The sequence below is a fragment of the Bubalus bubalis genome, chromosome 6 (assembly GCF_019923935.1).
Source record: "Bubalus bubalis isolate 160015118507 breed Murrah chromosome 6, NDDB_SH_1, whole genome shotgun sequence".
NCBI classification, from domain to species: Eukaryota; Metazoa; Chordata; class Mammalia; order Artiodactyla; family Bovidae; genus Bubalus; species Bubalus bubalis.
In genome coordinates, this window is record NC_059162.1 from 18,958,034 (window position 1) to 18,971,807 (window position 13,774).

Sequence of the window (13,774 nt, forward strand, 5' to 3'; positions counted from 1 at the left end):
CATCTGGTGATGTCCATGTGTAGAGTCTTCTCTTGTGTTACTGGAAGTACTGGAAGAGGGTGTTTGCTATGACCGGTATATTCTCTTGGCAAAACTCTATTAGCCTTTGTCCGTATTCCAAGGCCAAATTTGCCTGTTACTCCAGGTGTTTCTTTTCTTTCTACTTTTGCATTCCAGTCCCCTATAATGAAAAGGACATCTTTTTGGGGTGTTAGTTCTAGAAGGTCTTGTAGCTCTTCATAGAACTGTTCAGCTTCAGCTTCTTCAACATTACTGGTCAGGGCATAGACTTGGATTACTGTGATATCGAATGGTTTGCCTTGGAAACGAACAGAGATCATTCTGTTGTTTTTGAGATTGCATCCAAGTACTGCATGTTGGACTCTTTTGTTGACCATGATGGCTACTCCATTTCTTCTAAGGGATTCTTGCCCACAGTAATAGATGTAATGGTCATCTGAGTTAAATTCACCCATTCCAGTCCATTTTAGTTTGCTGATTCCTAAAATGTTGATGTTCACTCTTAGCATCTCCTGTTTGACCACTTCCAATTTGCCTTGATTCATGGACCTAACATTCCAGGTTCCTATGCATTATTGCTATTTACAGCATCGGACTCTACTTCCATCACAAGTCACATCCACAACTGGGTGTGGTTTTTTCTTTGGCTCCATCTGTTCTTTCTTTCTGGAGTTATTTCTCCACTGATCTCCAGTAGCATATTGGGTATATATGTATGTGTGTGTGTGTGTGTGTGTGTGTGTGTGTGTGTATACCTAAAATGTATACATTCTTTATTTTTAGAGTTAGCCTTTTTGGTTTCTTATTTGCAACACCCTTTGTATGTTCATTCAGCAACTATCTGTTGAGGATCGGTGCTCTACAAAGCATATTCCTGAAATAAGCCTGAGTACACAGATAGGGTTCCTGACTTCATCAAGTTTTTACAGATATTTCTCATTTTACTCATTACCTTTTAATCATGTAAACATATCTTTAGGGAGGCATTTGGGGATTGTGATGTTTTGGGGTTGTTTTCTTTTTTCTTTTGGCCATGCCGTGCAACTTCCTGTATCTTAGTTTCCCAACCAGGATTAGAACCCATGCCACCTGTGGTGGCCAGGGACTTCCCATGATGCTTGTTTGTTTGTTTAAGGACCCCAAGTAGGCCCTTAATGTTGCCTGGCCATCATATTTCATTTTTCCCTTGTCTCCTCACTCTCCTGCTCTCCTGGATGACTGCTTCCTACCTTCTTTTTCTCAAGCCTTACTCTTAGCTGCTCTTGTCTCCTGTTTCATAGAAAATCAAAGCAATCAGAAGAGAATTTCCAAACAACCCCTGCTTCCTCCCTGTATCTGTGCCTGATGTTCTGCTTTGTCCTGTGGTGAGTGAAGTAACCATACTCTAATGAGAGGTCAAGCTGTCGATGTGTGCACTATACCCCTTTGGCCTACTTAAGGACATCCCTTCTCTGCTACATCTTTCTCATCAGCGTACAGACATGCCACATCTCAGTTTCTTTCTTCCTAGTCTCTCTTAAACCCTCTCCAGGCAGACTGTCACTCACACCACTCCATCAGAACTACTGTCACCGATGGCCTTCATGTTGCTAACCAGTGACCTCACTTAGCTTTTGGCACAGCTGACCACTCCTTTCTCCTTGAACGTGGCTTCCAAGACACCACATTCTTCTACTTCACTGCCTCTTGCCTTTTGGTTTCTTTTGCCAGTTCCTCCTTGTCCTCAAACTTGGTGTTAGGATGCCCCATGTCTCCAACCTTAGTACTCCTTGCTTCACTATACTCTGTTGGTAATCTCATTCAGTCACATGGCTTTAGAGGCCATCCAAAAGATAACTTCCTCATCTAATGGTTGAAATTTAGTGAGTGGGTTCAAATTTTGCTTCCACAATTTAAAGCTGTGTTGCCTTGGGCAAGTAACTTTACCTTTCCTTGCCTCAGTTTCTTCATGGCATTTGCTGAGTACTTCAGTATTTGCTGAAGGAATGAAACAAAAATAAAACCACCTTTACCAAAAAAAAAATGGTTATTTGTAAGTTTCTTTATAGAACTACCAGTATAGAGAGAAATGAGAATTAACCATTTTACAAATAAGGGGGAAATTTAGCAGTTTGTAGTACTAATTCCATTCTAACTATTGAACACCTCACACAATTAATTAAATATACTTAAACAGTGCAGTTTGGCTTCTATGCTAACAGCTCTACTGAAATTTCTTCACTTAAGCCACTAGCAACCTAATTGTCAAATTTGATGGACATTTTTCAGTCCTTACTGTGCTCGAACTAGCTATTAATTTCATTCTCCTTGAAATGTTTTGTCTGTTGCCTTTCACAAACTTCTCTGAGCAATTTTCCCTTTCTCCTTCTATCCACTCCATAAATATCAGTGGTTTCCAGGGTTCAGTTCCCACCCACATGTTTCTGCTCATCCTTTCATCCAACCTAACTACCCTCTCTTGCCTGAAACTTGACCCTCTCAGACTAGGGAGGAGTTTGAGGTCCTCTCTTCTACCCACACTTGCTTTCAAATCATTACTTCCCCTGCTTCTTAGAAAACCCCATTCCTTTTGAGGTTTATACCTTCTGACTTTATCACCCTCAACTTCCTCTTCTTGTAGCTGTCATCTACCAACCTCTCCCTCATATGTTGAGCATTTCAGCACCTGGTTAACTGTCTTCCTCTCTACCCAGTTCCCTACACTATTCTCGGCAACCCAGCATCCAGATCATGGCTACTCGGTTTATTTACCTCCTCATAAACTTTCTTTTGCACAGCCCCAGCAACATGCTCCTGTAGACATCTTGAGCCTTTTCGTCTTCAGAAAATGCACAACCTCCAAATTCACACATTTAGACATCCTTTCTTTTTTTTTTTTTAATAAATTTATTGCATCCGCCATGGGTGTACACGTGTTCCCCATCCTGAACCCCCCTCCCGCCTTCCTCCCCATACCATCCCTCTGGACCATCCCAGTGCACCATCCCCAAGCTTCCTGTATCCTGCATCGAACCTGGACTGGTGATTCAACCTGGACTAGACATCCTTTTTTTAACTATAACCTTTTTCCTACCAGCTTACTTGTGCAAAGACCCCACAGAAAAAATTATTTGGCCTCATTAAGACTCATTGAGTCATCTCATTGAGTCCTCTACTTTCTATCTCCATAGCCCTCTTTTATCTGAACTTCTTTAGCGTACTTGTGCAGGATAACCCCAGCCTTGGATGAATCCAGCCATCTGCCACAACTTATTTGCACAGGCCCTCACATAGCTGGAGAAAATCACCCCTCGACTCCGAAAAGTTTGGTGGTTGTGATTTGATAGTGTTTCAGTGATCTTCTCACTCATCTTTTTTTTTTTAATAGGCTCTCTTTTTTAAAATTTTTATTTATTTATTCAGTTTTGGTTATGCTGGGTCTTCGTTGCTGTGTGTGCTTTTCTCTAGTTGAGGTGTGGGTTTTTCTCTAGTTGCAGCAAGCAGGGGCTACTCTGTTGCAGTATGCAGGCTTCTCTTGTTGCAGAGCACGGGCTCTATGGCCCACAGGGTTCACTAGTTGCAGAGTGTGGGCTCGGTAGTTGTGGTTCCTGGGCTCTAGATCACAGGCTCAATAATTGTGGCACACGGGCTTAGTTGCTCCTTGGCCTGTAGGATCTTCCCCAGCAGGGATCAAACCTGTGTGCCCTGCATTGGCAGGTGGATTCTTTTGCCAGTGAGCCACCAGGGAAACCCCTCACTCATCTTTCTTATCGGCCTCCTTTCATCCGGCTGGCAGGGATTCTGAATGCAAATTTGATCGTGTTACTCCTCTGCTACCTTCAGTGTTATCTCATGTATTAAAAGACCAGTTCTTCTCAGATTTTAACATGAATATGAAGCAGCTGGGAATCTTGTTAAACTGTAGGTTCAGCTTCAGTAGGTCAGGAGTAGAGCCCAAGAGCCTGCATTTCTAACAGACTTTCCCACCATCTTTTTTCCCCCATTTTTATAAGGTAACCTCAGTGTTTAGTAATCTAGACCAGAAGTTCTGAAATCCTAAGTAAAAAATTAGAAAGACTTGATGCTTATCTTATCCTGAAGTCCCAGAATGTCAGAGTTGGGACAAACGTTAGGGGTCATTTGGATTTATCTACTCACTGTATGGGTAAAATATGGAGAAAGGAGCAAATTCTAGGCCAAAGCTAAGTCACAAAAAATTTTCCGACTCTCAGGACAAGACTCTTTCTACTGTGCTGGGAGACTGATTCTCAATTTTAAGTTTCTTTGGCTCTTCAAATCCTTCAATTTCTCAACAACTGCTAGAATGAACATAGTGTGTGCCTATGTGCCAGTTGTTGAGCACATGGAGTCCAAAAGACAGGGTGTCTGCCACCAAATGCTCAAGGCATAAAAAACAGGCATCCTTTCTTGTCCTCCCCACTTCTCCCAGATCGTCTCATCTCATATCCTTTTCCAAGTTTGTAAATGTAAATCTTATAGCAATAAAGGAAACAACATTATACATAGCAAATCATGATGAGCTGTAAAAGAAAGCTGAGAGTTTTGGGAATTAAATCTTAAAATGGATATGAAAGAAAAAATATGCCCTTCCCTCAGAGCAGTAGTTTTTAGTCTTTATTTTGTAGTTACCTACATTTTGACTCACAACCCAGAACACACAACTTGTGCACAGTTGTATAACTGAGAAAACACATCTAAATGAGTACACTAGTACTTATCCAGGATATATGTGAAGCGTGAGGATTTTTTTTTAAGTTTCTTTTTCAAGTCTTACAACCCACTAACTTGATTTCATGAACCATAATGGTTCTGACCGAGTTTCAGACTCAAGCATCATAATCACATTGAATATTGGGTTGAACTGGCTCAGTTTCTGATTCAGTATGATATCTATCTTCTGCTCAGGTTAAACTCATGCCTGCAAGGAAAATTTCTCTACTATTACATTCCTCACTTTCTTTAAATCCCATTTTAACTGCACTTATTTGAAGAAGGATTTCTGTCTATACTTTATTATATTATTCCATATTCCCTTCACATTTATGTACTGTATTTCCTGATTGCCATGTGTTAGTACTTTGGTTTGATTTCATTTATTTTTTACTGTGTCCCCACTTAGACCAATTCCACAGGAACAAATATCCTATGTTCTGTTTCTTTGGAACTCTCCCATCCCCTTCGATTTTGCACCTGGCTGGCATTTTAATCAATCATCCATTGACCTGTGATTCTCACAGGGAACAGATATTTGTCTCTGACATGGTGTTTTTCTCATACCTGTTTCTCATGTGCGCATCCATCTGATTGCCCTGCAGACCCAAAGCTTGTGGAAGAAGAACGATTATCACAGGTGCAGCTCTTCACCAGAAGCTTTGAGGATGGCCTGGGCTTTGAATATGTGATATTCAAGAATAATGATGAGAAAAGGACAGTTTGCTTGTTTCAAGGAGGTCCTTATCTTCAAGGAATACCTGGGTAAGAATGATAGCCTAGAAATGTGGATCTAAGAAGAGTATCGCCTTGTATCAATGGACTACAATAAAGGCATTCAAGTGGTAATATAGATATGTATTTACTGACATGGATATATATATATAGAGAGAGAGAGAGAGATGCAAATTATTGAATGACAAAAGCATAGGATGTAGTGCAAGCATATAATTTTAGAGAGTATCATTAACATGTTAATAATGGTTTGTCACTAGATGGCCTTATAGCCTTCCCTGAAGGTGGCTCAGCGGTAAAGAATCCACCTGCAATGCAGGAGATGTGGGCTTGATCCCTGGGTCAGGAAGATCCCCTGGAGGAGGGCATGGCAACCCACTCTAGTATTCTTGTCTGGAGAATCCCATGGATAGAGGAGCCTGGTGGGCTACAGTCCATGGAGTCACAAAGAGTCGGACATGACTGAGCAACTTAGCACACTTTCATCTAGATACATGCCCAGAAGTGGGATTGCTGGATCATATGGTAACTCTATTTTTAGTTTTCTGAAGATCCTCCATACTGTTCTCCTTAGTGGCTGTACCAACTTGCATTCCCCCCAACAGTATAGGTGAGTTCCCTTCTCTGACCTAACAACAGCAGCAGATGGCCTTATAATCTTTAGTTTCTTTTTCTTCTGTTTGTCTGCATTTCCTAAATTTTTAAACAATTATTTATATAGTTAGTTTGATAAAAACATAAATTTCCTAAATTGTATTTCAGCTTTTTGCTTACTTGTGACCTGATTATTATTAGGTTCTAGCTTTGTTACAAATACTACAGTATTATGCTATGAACGAAACAAAGGCGAGAAGAACATGAATATAATTTGATATTTACTACCTTGAACATGAACTATTAAATAAGTGGAACTTTCAGAAATAAATAAATTATATGGGATGCTTGGATAATTTTTGTCTCTGAAGGGGCTGTTCTCAGAACTTCTGAATACCTTTCTCATTTCCTCCTGTTGTACCTAGATTGCTTCATGGAGGTGCCATGGCAACAATGATAGATATTGCTCTTGGTTCGTGTACTGGCGAAGCTATCATGACTGCAAATCTCAACATCAATTTTAAAAGGTAAATTCATGGGTATTCTTTACTTCTTAGGTGTCATAAGTTGGATTCCCCAGCAGTAGACCCTGAGAAAAGGATTTCTGTGCAAGAAAGAACGTACTCCGAGAGGAAACTAGCTAGGGCATGGGAGAAGGACAGGGAAGGAAGTCACCCAAGGTTAGGCTCTCAGTCCTGCAAAGGGTAGCTTCATCCTGAACATGCAAAGAATTCCAGAGTGAAATGTGTACCTCAGGATTGTCCCTACCTCAGGCAAGGGAGCTGGAGTCTTCATATTCTCTCACACATTCGTCATAAGAAAAGAACTACCCTGGGACCATAAATTCCCAAGTACTTCTCGCTCACAGTCTTTGAGCAGAGCAGGCTCTAAGAAAAGTATCCAAAAAGCAAAGGGAAAAAAGGATTGAAAGGAATCTGAGTGAAGCACTAAATACCACTACATAACAAAACATAAGTTTTATATAACATTACACAAAGAAATAAAAGGGCAGCAAGAAAATTTTGGTATCCATTAAAAACAAAGCTCAGCATGATCTTATCTAATTCTTCAATTATGCAGCTATACCTCTACAGTTAATCAAATATTATGGATATTGGCATAAGCATAGAAAAGGAGACCAATAGGGCAGAACAGAGTTTAAAAACAGAGGTTAGTAGAGAAGAGCTCCAAACAAGGTTCTGAGGGTTATTATTTCACACAGTAGGAAGCATGTAGGTAACAAAACATCTCCATATTATATTCCAGAGGGTTGGATGGCTTCTGTTGGATGGCTTCTGTGTCAGTCATCAGGGAGCCATGCTTCATAGATTATGGGTTTATTCACTTTAAGTAATACTTATCCAGGTATGTCCTACTCAGGGCATTCTATAGAAAAAGACTCTTCCCCCCTAGCATGAATCATTAGTTTATTTCAGGGGTCAGCATAACTTTTTCTACAAATCTTTTATGCTTTATGGGCCATACAGTCTCTGCAACTACTCAACTCTGCAGCATAGCACAAAAGCAACCACAGACAATACATAAATAAGTGGATATAGCTGTGTTCCAATAAAATTTTATTTTTAAAACAGGTACCTGGCCAATGAGACATACTTTGCCAACTCCTGGTCTAATTACCTGCAGGCCCAGTGAGAAAAAATTAGTCAGAGTCACTTCCCCCCTGGGAACGTTTCTTTTTGCTCCCCACAAGACACACACACACACATGCAGGGCCATTTGCCTCCTAGGAGTGTTTCTCTTTGCTTCCCACAACACACACACACACACACACACCAAAAAGTTGGAGGCCAGCTGCTTTAACTTCCTCCTCCCCAACTGCCAATAATAGTAACTTCAAAATAAAAATAACTTAAACAAGATAGAAACTTATGTGAAAGAAATCTAGTATGGCAGCTCCAGAGATGCAGGCTCTTTCCAGCTCATCTTTTCACAGTTCAGAGTGGCAATAAAACCTGTCATCACATGTCCTGCACAGCAAGATTGAGGAATAAGGATAGATGTCTTCTCTCTTTCAAAAAGACTTCTTGTAAGTACTGCACAACACACCCATTTAATCTCATTAGCATTAAAAGAGATTGGGAAAGTGGTTCCTTAACTGCTATTACTGTCAGCCCAATTAAATTCAGTGTCATCAACTAACACAACTACAGACATTTTTTAAAATGTTATTTATTTTTTGTCTTGGTTGCTGCACGAGGGCTTTCTCTTGTTGCGGCAAGCGGGGGGCTGCTCTTGAGTTGCCATATGCAGGCCTGTCACTGCAATGGCTTCTCTCGTTGCAGAGCACGGGCTCTGGGACACACAGGCTTCAGTAAGTTGTGGCTTATGAGCTTAGCTGCCCTGGGGGCATGTGGAATCTCCCCAGACCAGTTATCAAACCCATGTCCTTTGCAATGGCAGGTAGATTCTTAACCACTGGACCACCTGAAAGTCTACAACTATAGACATATTAATAAATCCACACATAAATAATACAATATAAATTATTTTAAATACTAAAGCACTCATTAAAAACATAATTGGATTTAACTAAACATCAAATTAGTTTCTTCTAATTATCAAATTATCTCAGTGATTACAAATCTTATTATTTCATCTGCACTTCACCTTGTATTTCCCAGGGGGCACTAGTGGTAAAGAACCTGTCTACCAATGCAGGCGACATAAAAGACATGGGTTTGATCCCTGGATTGGGAAGAACCCCTGGAGGAGGGCATGGCAACTCACTCCAGAATTCACACCTAGAGAATCCCATGGACAGAGGAGCCTGGCAGGCTGCAGTCCATAGGCTTGCAAAGAGTTGGACACAACTGAAGTGACTTAGCACACATGCACATTCCCATTTGCACAGAATTTTTTAAGTTTGATGTATTCCCCTTTTTTTTAATTTTGTTGTCTCTGTCTTTGGTGTCATATCCAAGAAATCATTGGTGAACCAACATCATGAAGCTTTTCCCCAATGTTTTCTTCTAGGAGTTTTATAGTTTTAGGTCTTTCATATAGGTCTTCAGTCCTTTTCACATTATTTTTCTTATATGTCGTTTAAGGCAAGAGTCCAACTTCATTCTTCTACTTGTGGATATCCAGTTTTCCCAGCACCATTTTTTTAAGAGACTGTTGTTTCCACATTGAGTTGTTTTGGTCACTTGTAGAAAATCATTTGACCATATGTGTGAGGGTTTATTTCTAGGCTTTCTATTCTATTCCATTGATCTATATAGTCTGTCTTTAGCCAGTACCACACTATCTTGATTATTGTAGTTTTGTAATGTTTTGAAATCAAGAAGTGTGAGATTTCCAACTTTTTCCTTCTTTTTCAAGATTGTTTTGGCTCTTTGGAGTCCCTTGAGATTCACGTAAACTTTAGGTGGATTTTTCTTTTTCTACAAAAAAATGTCATTGAGGAGAGAACAAGATGGCAGAGAAGCAGGTGGACATGGAGAACATCTCTCTCACGGATACATCAGGAATACACCTTCAGACACAGAAGTGCATGCAGAACACCAGCTGAGAGTAGATGGAAGTACTTGACCAGCAGAAAAGAATATATAGAACCATGCAAAACTTGGTAGGATAAAGGAACTAGGGGGAAAAACAGGAATGTTAGTGGGACTGGACCTGCCCTCGGCGGGTGGCGGAACTGAGGCAGGGGTCCGATCCCCACATTGGGGCAATTGTCTGAGTCAGAGGAGAAACATTTAAGGCTGAGAGTAAGACAGCTGCTTTGTGGCAGCCTAAATGGAATGAGAATCAGACAGTCTTTGCCACAGCCATACATGCCCCAGACAGGGATGCAGGTCCCCTGGAAAGCGCAGAGGCTGGGAGCTGGAGTTTAGGGGTTGTGGAGCAATCCCAGGGCGAGGGCTGCTGTTGACTGTGGAGAGACGGATCAAGGGGAGGTGAGGAAGGAGACTGTGGTGGGAAATACCTGTGGAGGAAAGCCGGGCAGCCATGGAAGCCAGGCGATACTGCTGAGTCACACGTAGCAGGTGGAGCCTTCCTCATAGCCTCTCTCTCCCCATACGCCAGTGTTGGCAGCTGAACAATAGAGAGGCTGGCCCATCAAACACTTGACGCACTGAACTACAGAGTAGGACCCCACCCAGGGTGCTCCTTTAAGTGACTGGTGTGCCAAACTATAGAGTAGGACCCCAGCCAAGGGGGCCCCTCTGTGTGCCTGACGCTCCGAACAACAGAGAAGGGCCCCAGGCAAGGGAGCAAGCACTCTAAGTGCCTGAATGGGTGGAGCTACAGAGAAAGACTGGCCAAAGAGGCCTTCTGATCACCAGCTCCAAGAGACTTGAAAAAAGACTCTGAGAGTGCCATAACTCCTATGGTGGAGGCAGTTCATGTCCCTGCACACTTGGCGCTGCCAGGGTCCCCACAAGCCAAGCAGCTGCGCCACCTTCATGCTCAACTCTCACTGGGGCAGAGCTGCCACAGACAAAAAAAAAGTCTTGCATCTATGCGCACAGGGTTGCTTCGGTCCTGTCCAACTCTGCACTCCTGTGGCCTATGGCCTGCCAGGCTTCTCTGTCAGGGGGGTTCTCCAACCAAGAATACTGGAGTGTATTGGCCAATACTGGTTGCCTTACCCTTCTAGAGCACTATATTTCCTGCTGCCCTAGCCACCAACTCCCCTGAGTACCTGGTGCTGCCAGAACCCCTGTGACCCAAGCAGCTGCACCATCTCCACACCTGGCCCTCACGTGGGCACACCCAAGTCCTCCAGGGCAGCCTCAGGAGCAAACCCCAGTGGACGACCCACATGTAGAGGTGGAAATAAAACCACAGTTGAAACCCAGAGGCAGTGTGGCTACAGAAGAAGACCCAAAACCTTCCCACCAGATGTACAAGCTGCAGATTAAATCTACAGAATCAACTAGGCAGACTCTGTGTCTATGAAATATATAAAAGTCCACTGAGAGCTCCCACAAAAGAAAACGCACTAGCTCTGATAGCTGTGGACATTGGAGGCAAGAATGCACAGGCGTGGGACCAGATTAGAATCTGAGCTGCCCCCACAGCAGGTCCAGAGATCAGCACAGTGTTGGAGGGCATCCTAGCGAGGTGAGGCGCACTGTGACTCCTAGAGGGGGAAAGGACTCTGACACCAGTGACTCAAGAAAAACATTTATTATTCTTATGTTTTGACTTGTTCTGTAGATACTTTTGCATTTTTTTTTCTCCTTCTTGTAGTTGTCAATTTTATTGGCATTATGAAATCTAATTAAGCTTCTGAGCTTTTTTTTTTCCTCAGTCACATTTTTTATTGTTGTTTTAAACCTCTGCTTCTATGTTGGGCTTTTGCAGTTCTGGGGGGTTTTCCTTTTTTTTTTTTTTTCTTTTCTCTTTTTTTTAATTCCAATTTTTCATTTTTTAAACCGATTACTATCTTTCTACATATATTCCTTTGCTTCCTTTTCCTACTGTTCTTTTCCCCTTGCAGTTCAGTTCAGTTCAGTCACTCAGTCTTGTCCAGGTCTTTGTGACCCCATGGACTGCAGCATGCCAGGCCTCACTGTCCATCACCAACTCCCAGAGTTTACTCAAACTCATGTCCATTGAGTTGGTGATGCCATCCAACCATATCATTCTCTGTCATCCTCTTCGCCTCCTGCCTTCAATCTTTCCAGTATCAGGGTCTTTTCAAATGAGTCAGCTCTTCGCATCACATAGTCAAAGTATTGGAGTTTCAGCTTCAACATCAGTCCTTCCAATGAATATTCAGGACTGATTTCCTTTAGGATGGACTGGTTGGATCTCCTTGCAGTCCAAGGGACTCTCAATAGTCTTTTCCAATACCACAGTTGAAAAGCATCGTTCTTCGGTGCTCAGCTTTCTTTATAGTCCAACTCTCACATCCATACATGACTACTGGAAAAACCATAGGATTGACTAGATGGACCTTTGTTGTCAAAGTAATGTCTCTGCTTTTTAATATACTGTCTAGGTTGGTCATAACTTTTCTTCCAAGGAGTAAGCATCTTTTAATTTCATGGCTGCAGTTACCATCTGCAGTGATTTTGAAACCCAAAAATTAAGTCTCACTGTTTCCATTGTTTCCCCATCTGTTTGCCATGAAGTGAATGGACCAGATGCCATGATCTTAGTTTTCTGAACATTGAGCTTTGAGCCAACTTTTTCACTCTCCTTTTTCATTTTCATCAATTAGTCTCTTTAGTTCTTCTTCACTTTATGTTATAAGGGTGATGTCATCTGCATATCTGAGGTTGTTGATATTTCTCCCAACATTCTGGATTCCAGCTTGTGCTTCATCCAGCGCAGCGTGTCTCATGATGTACTCTGCATATAAGTTAAATAAGCAGGGTGACAATATATAGCCTTGACGTACTCCTTTCCCGATTTGGAACCAGTCTGTTAGTTCCATGTCCAGTTCTAACTGTTGCTTCTTGACCTGCATACAGATTTCTCAAGGGGCAGGTGAGGTGATCTGGTATTCCCATCTTTCAGAATTTTCCATAGTTTGTGGTGATCCACATAGTCAAAGGCTTTGGCATAGTCAATAAAGCACAAGTAAATGTTTTTCTGGAACTCTCTTGCTTTTTTGATAATCCAACGGATGTTGGCAATTTGATCTCTGGTTCCTCTGCCTTTTTGAAATCTAGCTTGAACATCTGGAAGTTCAGGGTCACATACTGTTGAAGCCTGGCTTGGAGAGTTTTGAGCATTATTTTACTAGCGTGTGAGATGAGTGCAATTGTGCAATAGTTTGAGCATTCTTTGGCATTGCCTTTCTTTGGGATTGGAAGGAAAACTGACCTTTTCCAGTCCTGTGGCCACTGCCGAGTTGTCCAAATTTGCTGGCATATTGAGTGCAGCACTTTCACAGCATCATCTTTTAGGATTTCAAAAAGCTCAACTGGAATTCCATCACCTCCACTAGCTTTTTTCGTAGTGATGCTTCCTAAGGCCTACTTGACATCTCATTCCAGGATGTCTGGCCCTAGTTGAGTGATCACACCATTGTGATTATCTGGGTCATAAAGATCTTTTTTGTATAATTCTTCTGTGTATTCTTACCACCTCTTCTTGATATCTTCTGCTTCTGTTAGATCCATACCATTTCTGTCCTTTATTGAGCCCATCTTTGCATGAAATGTTCCTTTGGTATCTCTAATTTTCTTGAAGAGACCTCTAGTCTTTCCCATTCTATTGTTTCCCTCTATTTCTTTGCACTGATCACTGAGGAAGACTTTCTTGGCTCTCCTTGCTATTCTTTGGAACTCTGCACTCAAATGGGTATATCTTTCCTTTTCTCCTTTCCTTTTTGCTTCTCTTCTTTTCACAGCTATTTGTAAGGCATCCTCAGGCAGCCATTTTGCTTTTTTGCATTTCTTTTTCTTGGGAATGGTCTTGATCCCTGTCTTCTGTACAATGTCACGAACCTCCGTCCATAGTTCATCAGGCACTCGATCAGATCTAATCCCTTGAATCTGTCACTTCCACTGTATAATCATTAAGGGATTTCATTTAGATCATACCTGAATGTTCTAGTGGTCTTCTCTACTTTCTTCAATTTAAGTCTGAATTTGGCAATAAGGAGTTCATAATCTGAGCCATAGTCAGTTCCCAGTCTTGTTTTTGCTGGCTGTATAGAGCTTCTCCATCTTTGGCCGCAAATAATATAATCAATCTGATTTCAGTATTGACCATCTGGTGAAAACAAAAC

The 13,774-nt window shown here is 41.7% G+C and overlaps 1 protein-coding gene across 1 annotated transcript in view; it reads left to right on the plus strand.

Annotated features, from left to right (window-relative positions):
* Positions 1–13,774, plus strand: part of THEM4 (thioesterase superfamily member 4) — a 48,955-nt gene that overhangs the window by 17,329 nt on the left and 17,852 nt on the right. The window contains exons 3-4 of the mRNA XM_006050802.4: positions 5,337–5,496; positions 6,486–6,587. Coding sequence (XP_006050864.4) covers positions 5,337–5,496; positions 6,486–6,587 — 262 coding nt within the window. The remainder of the gene's footprint in view (positions 1–5,336; positions 5,497–6,485; positions 6,588–13,774) is intronic.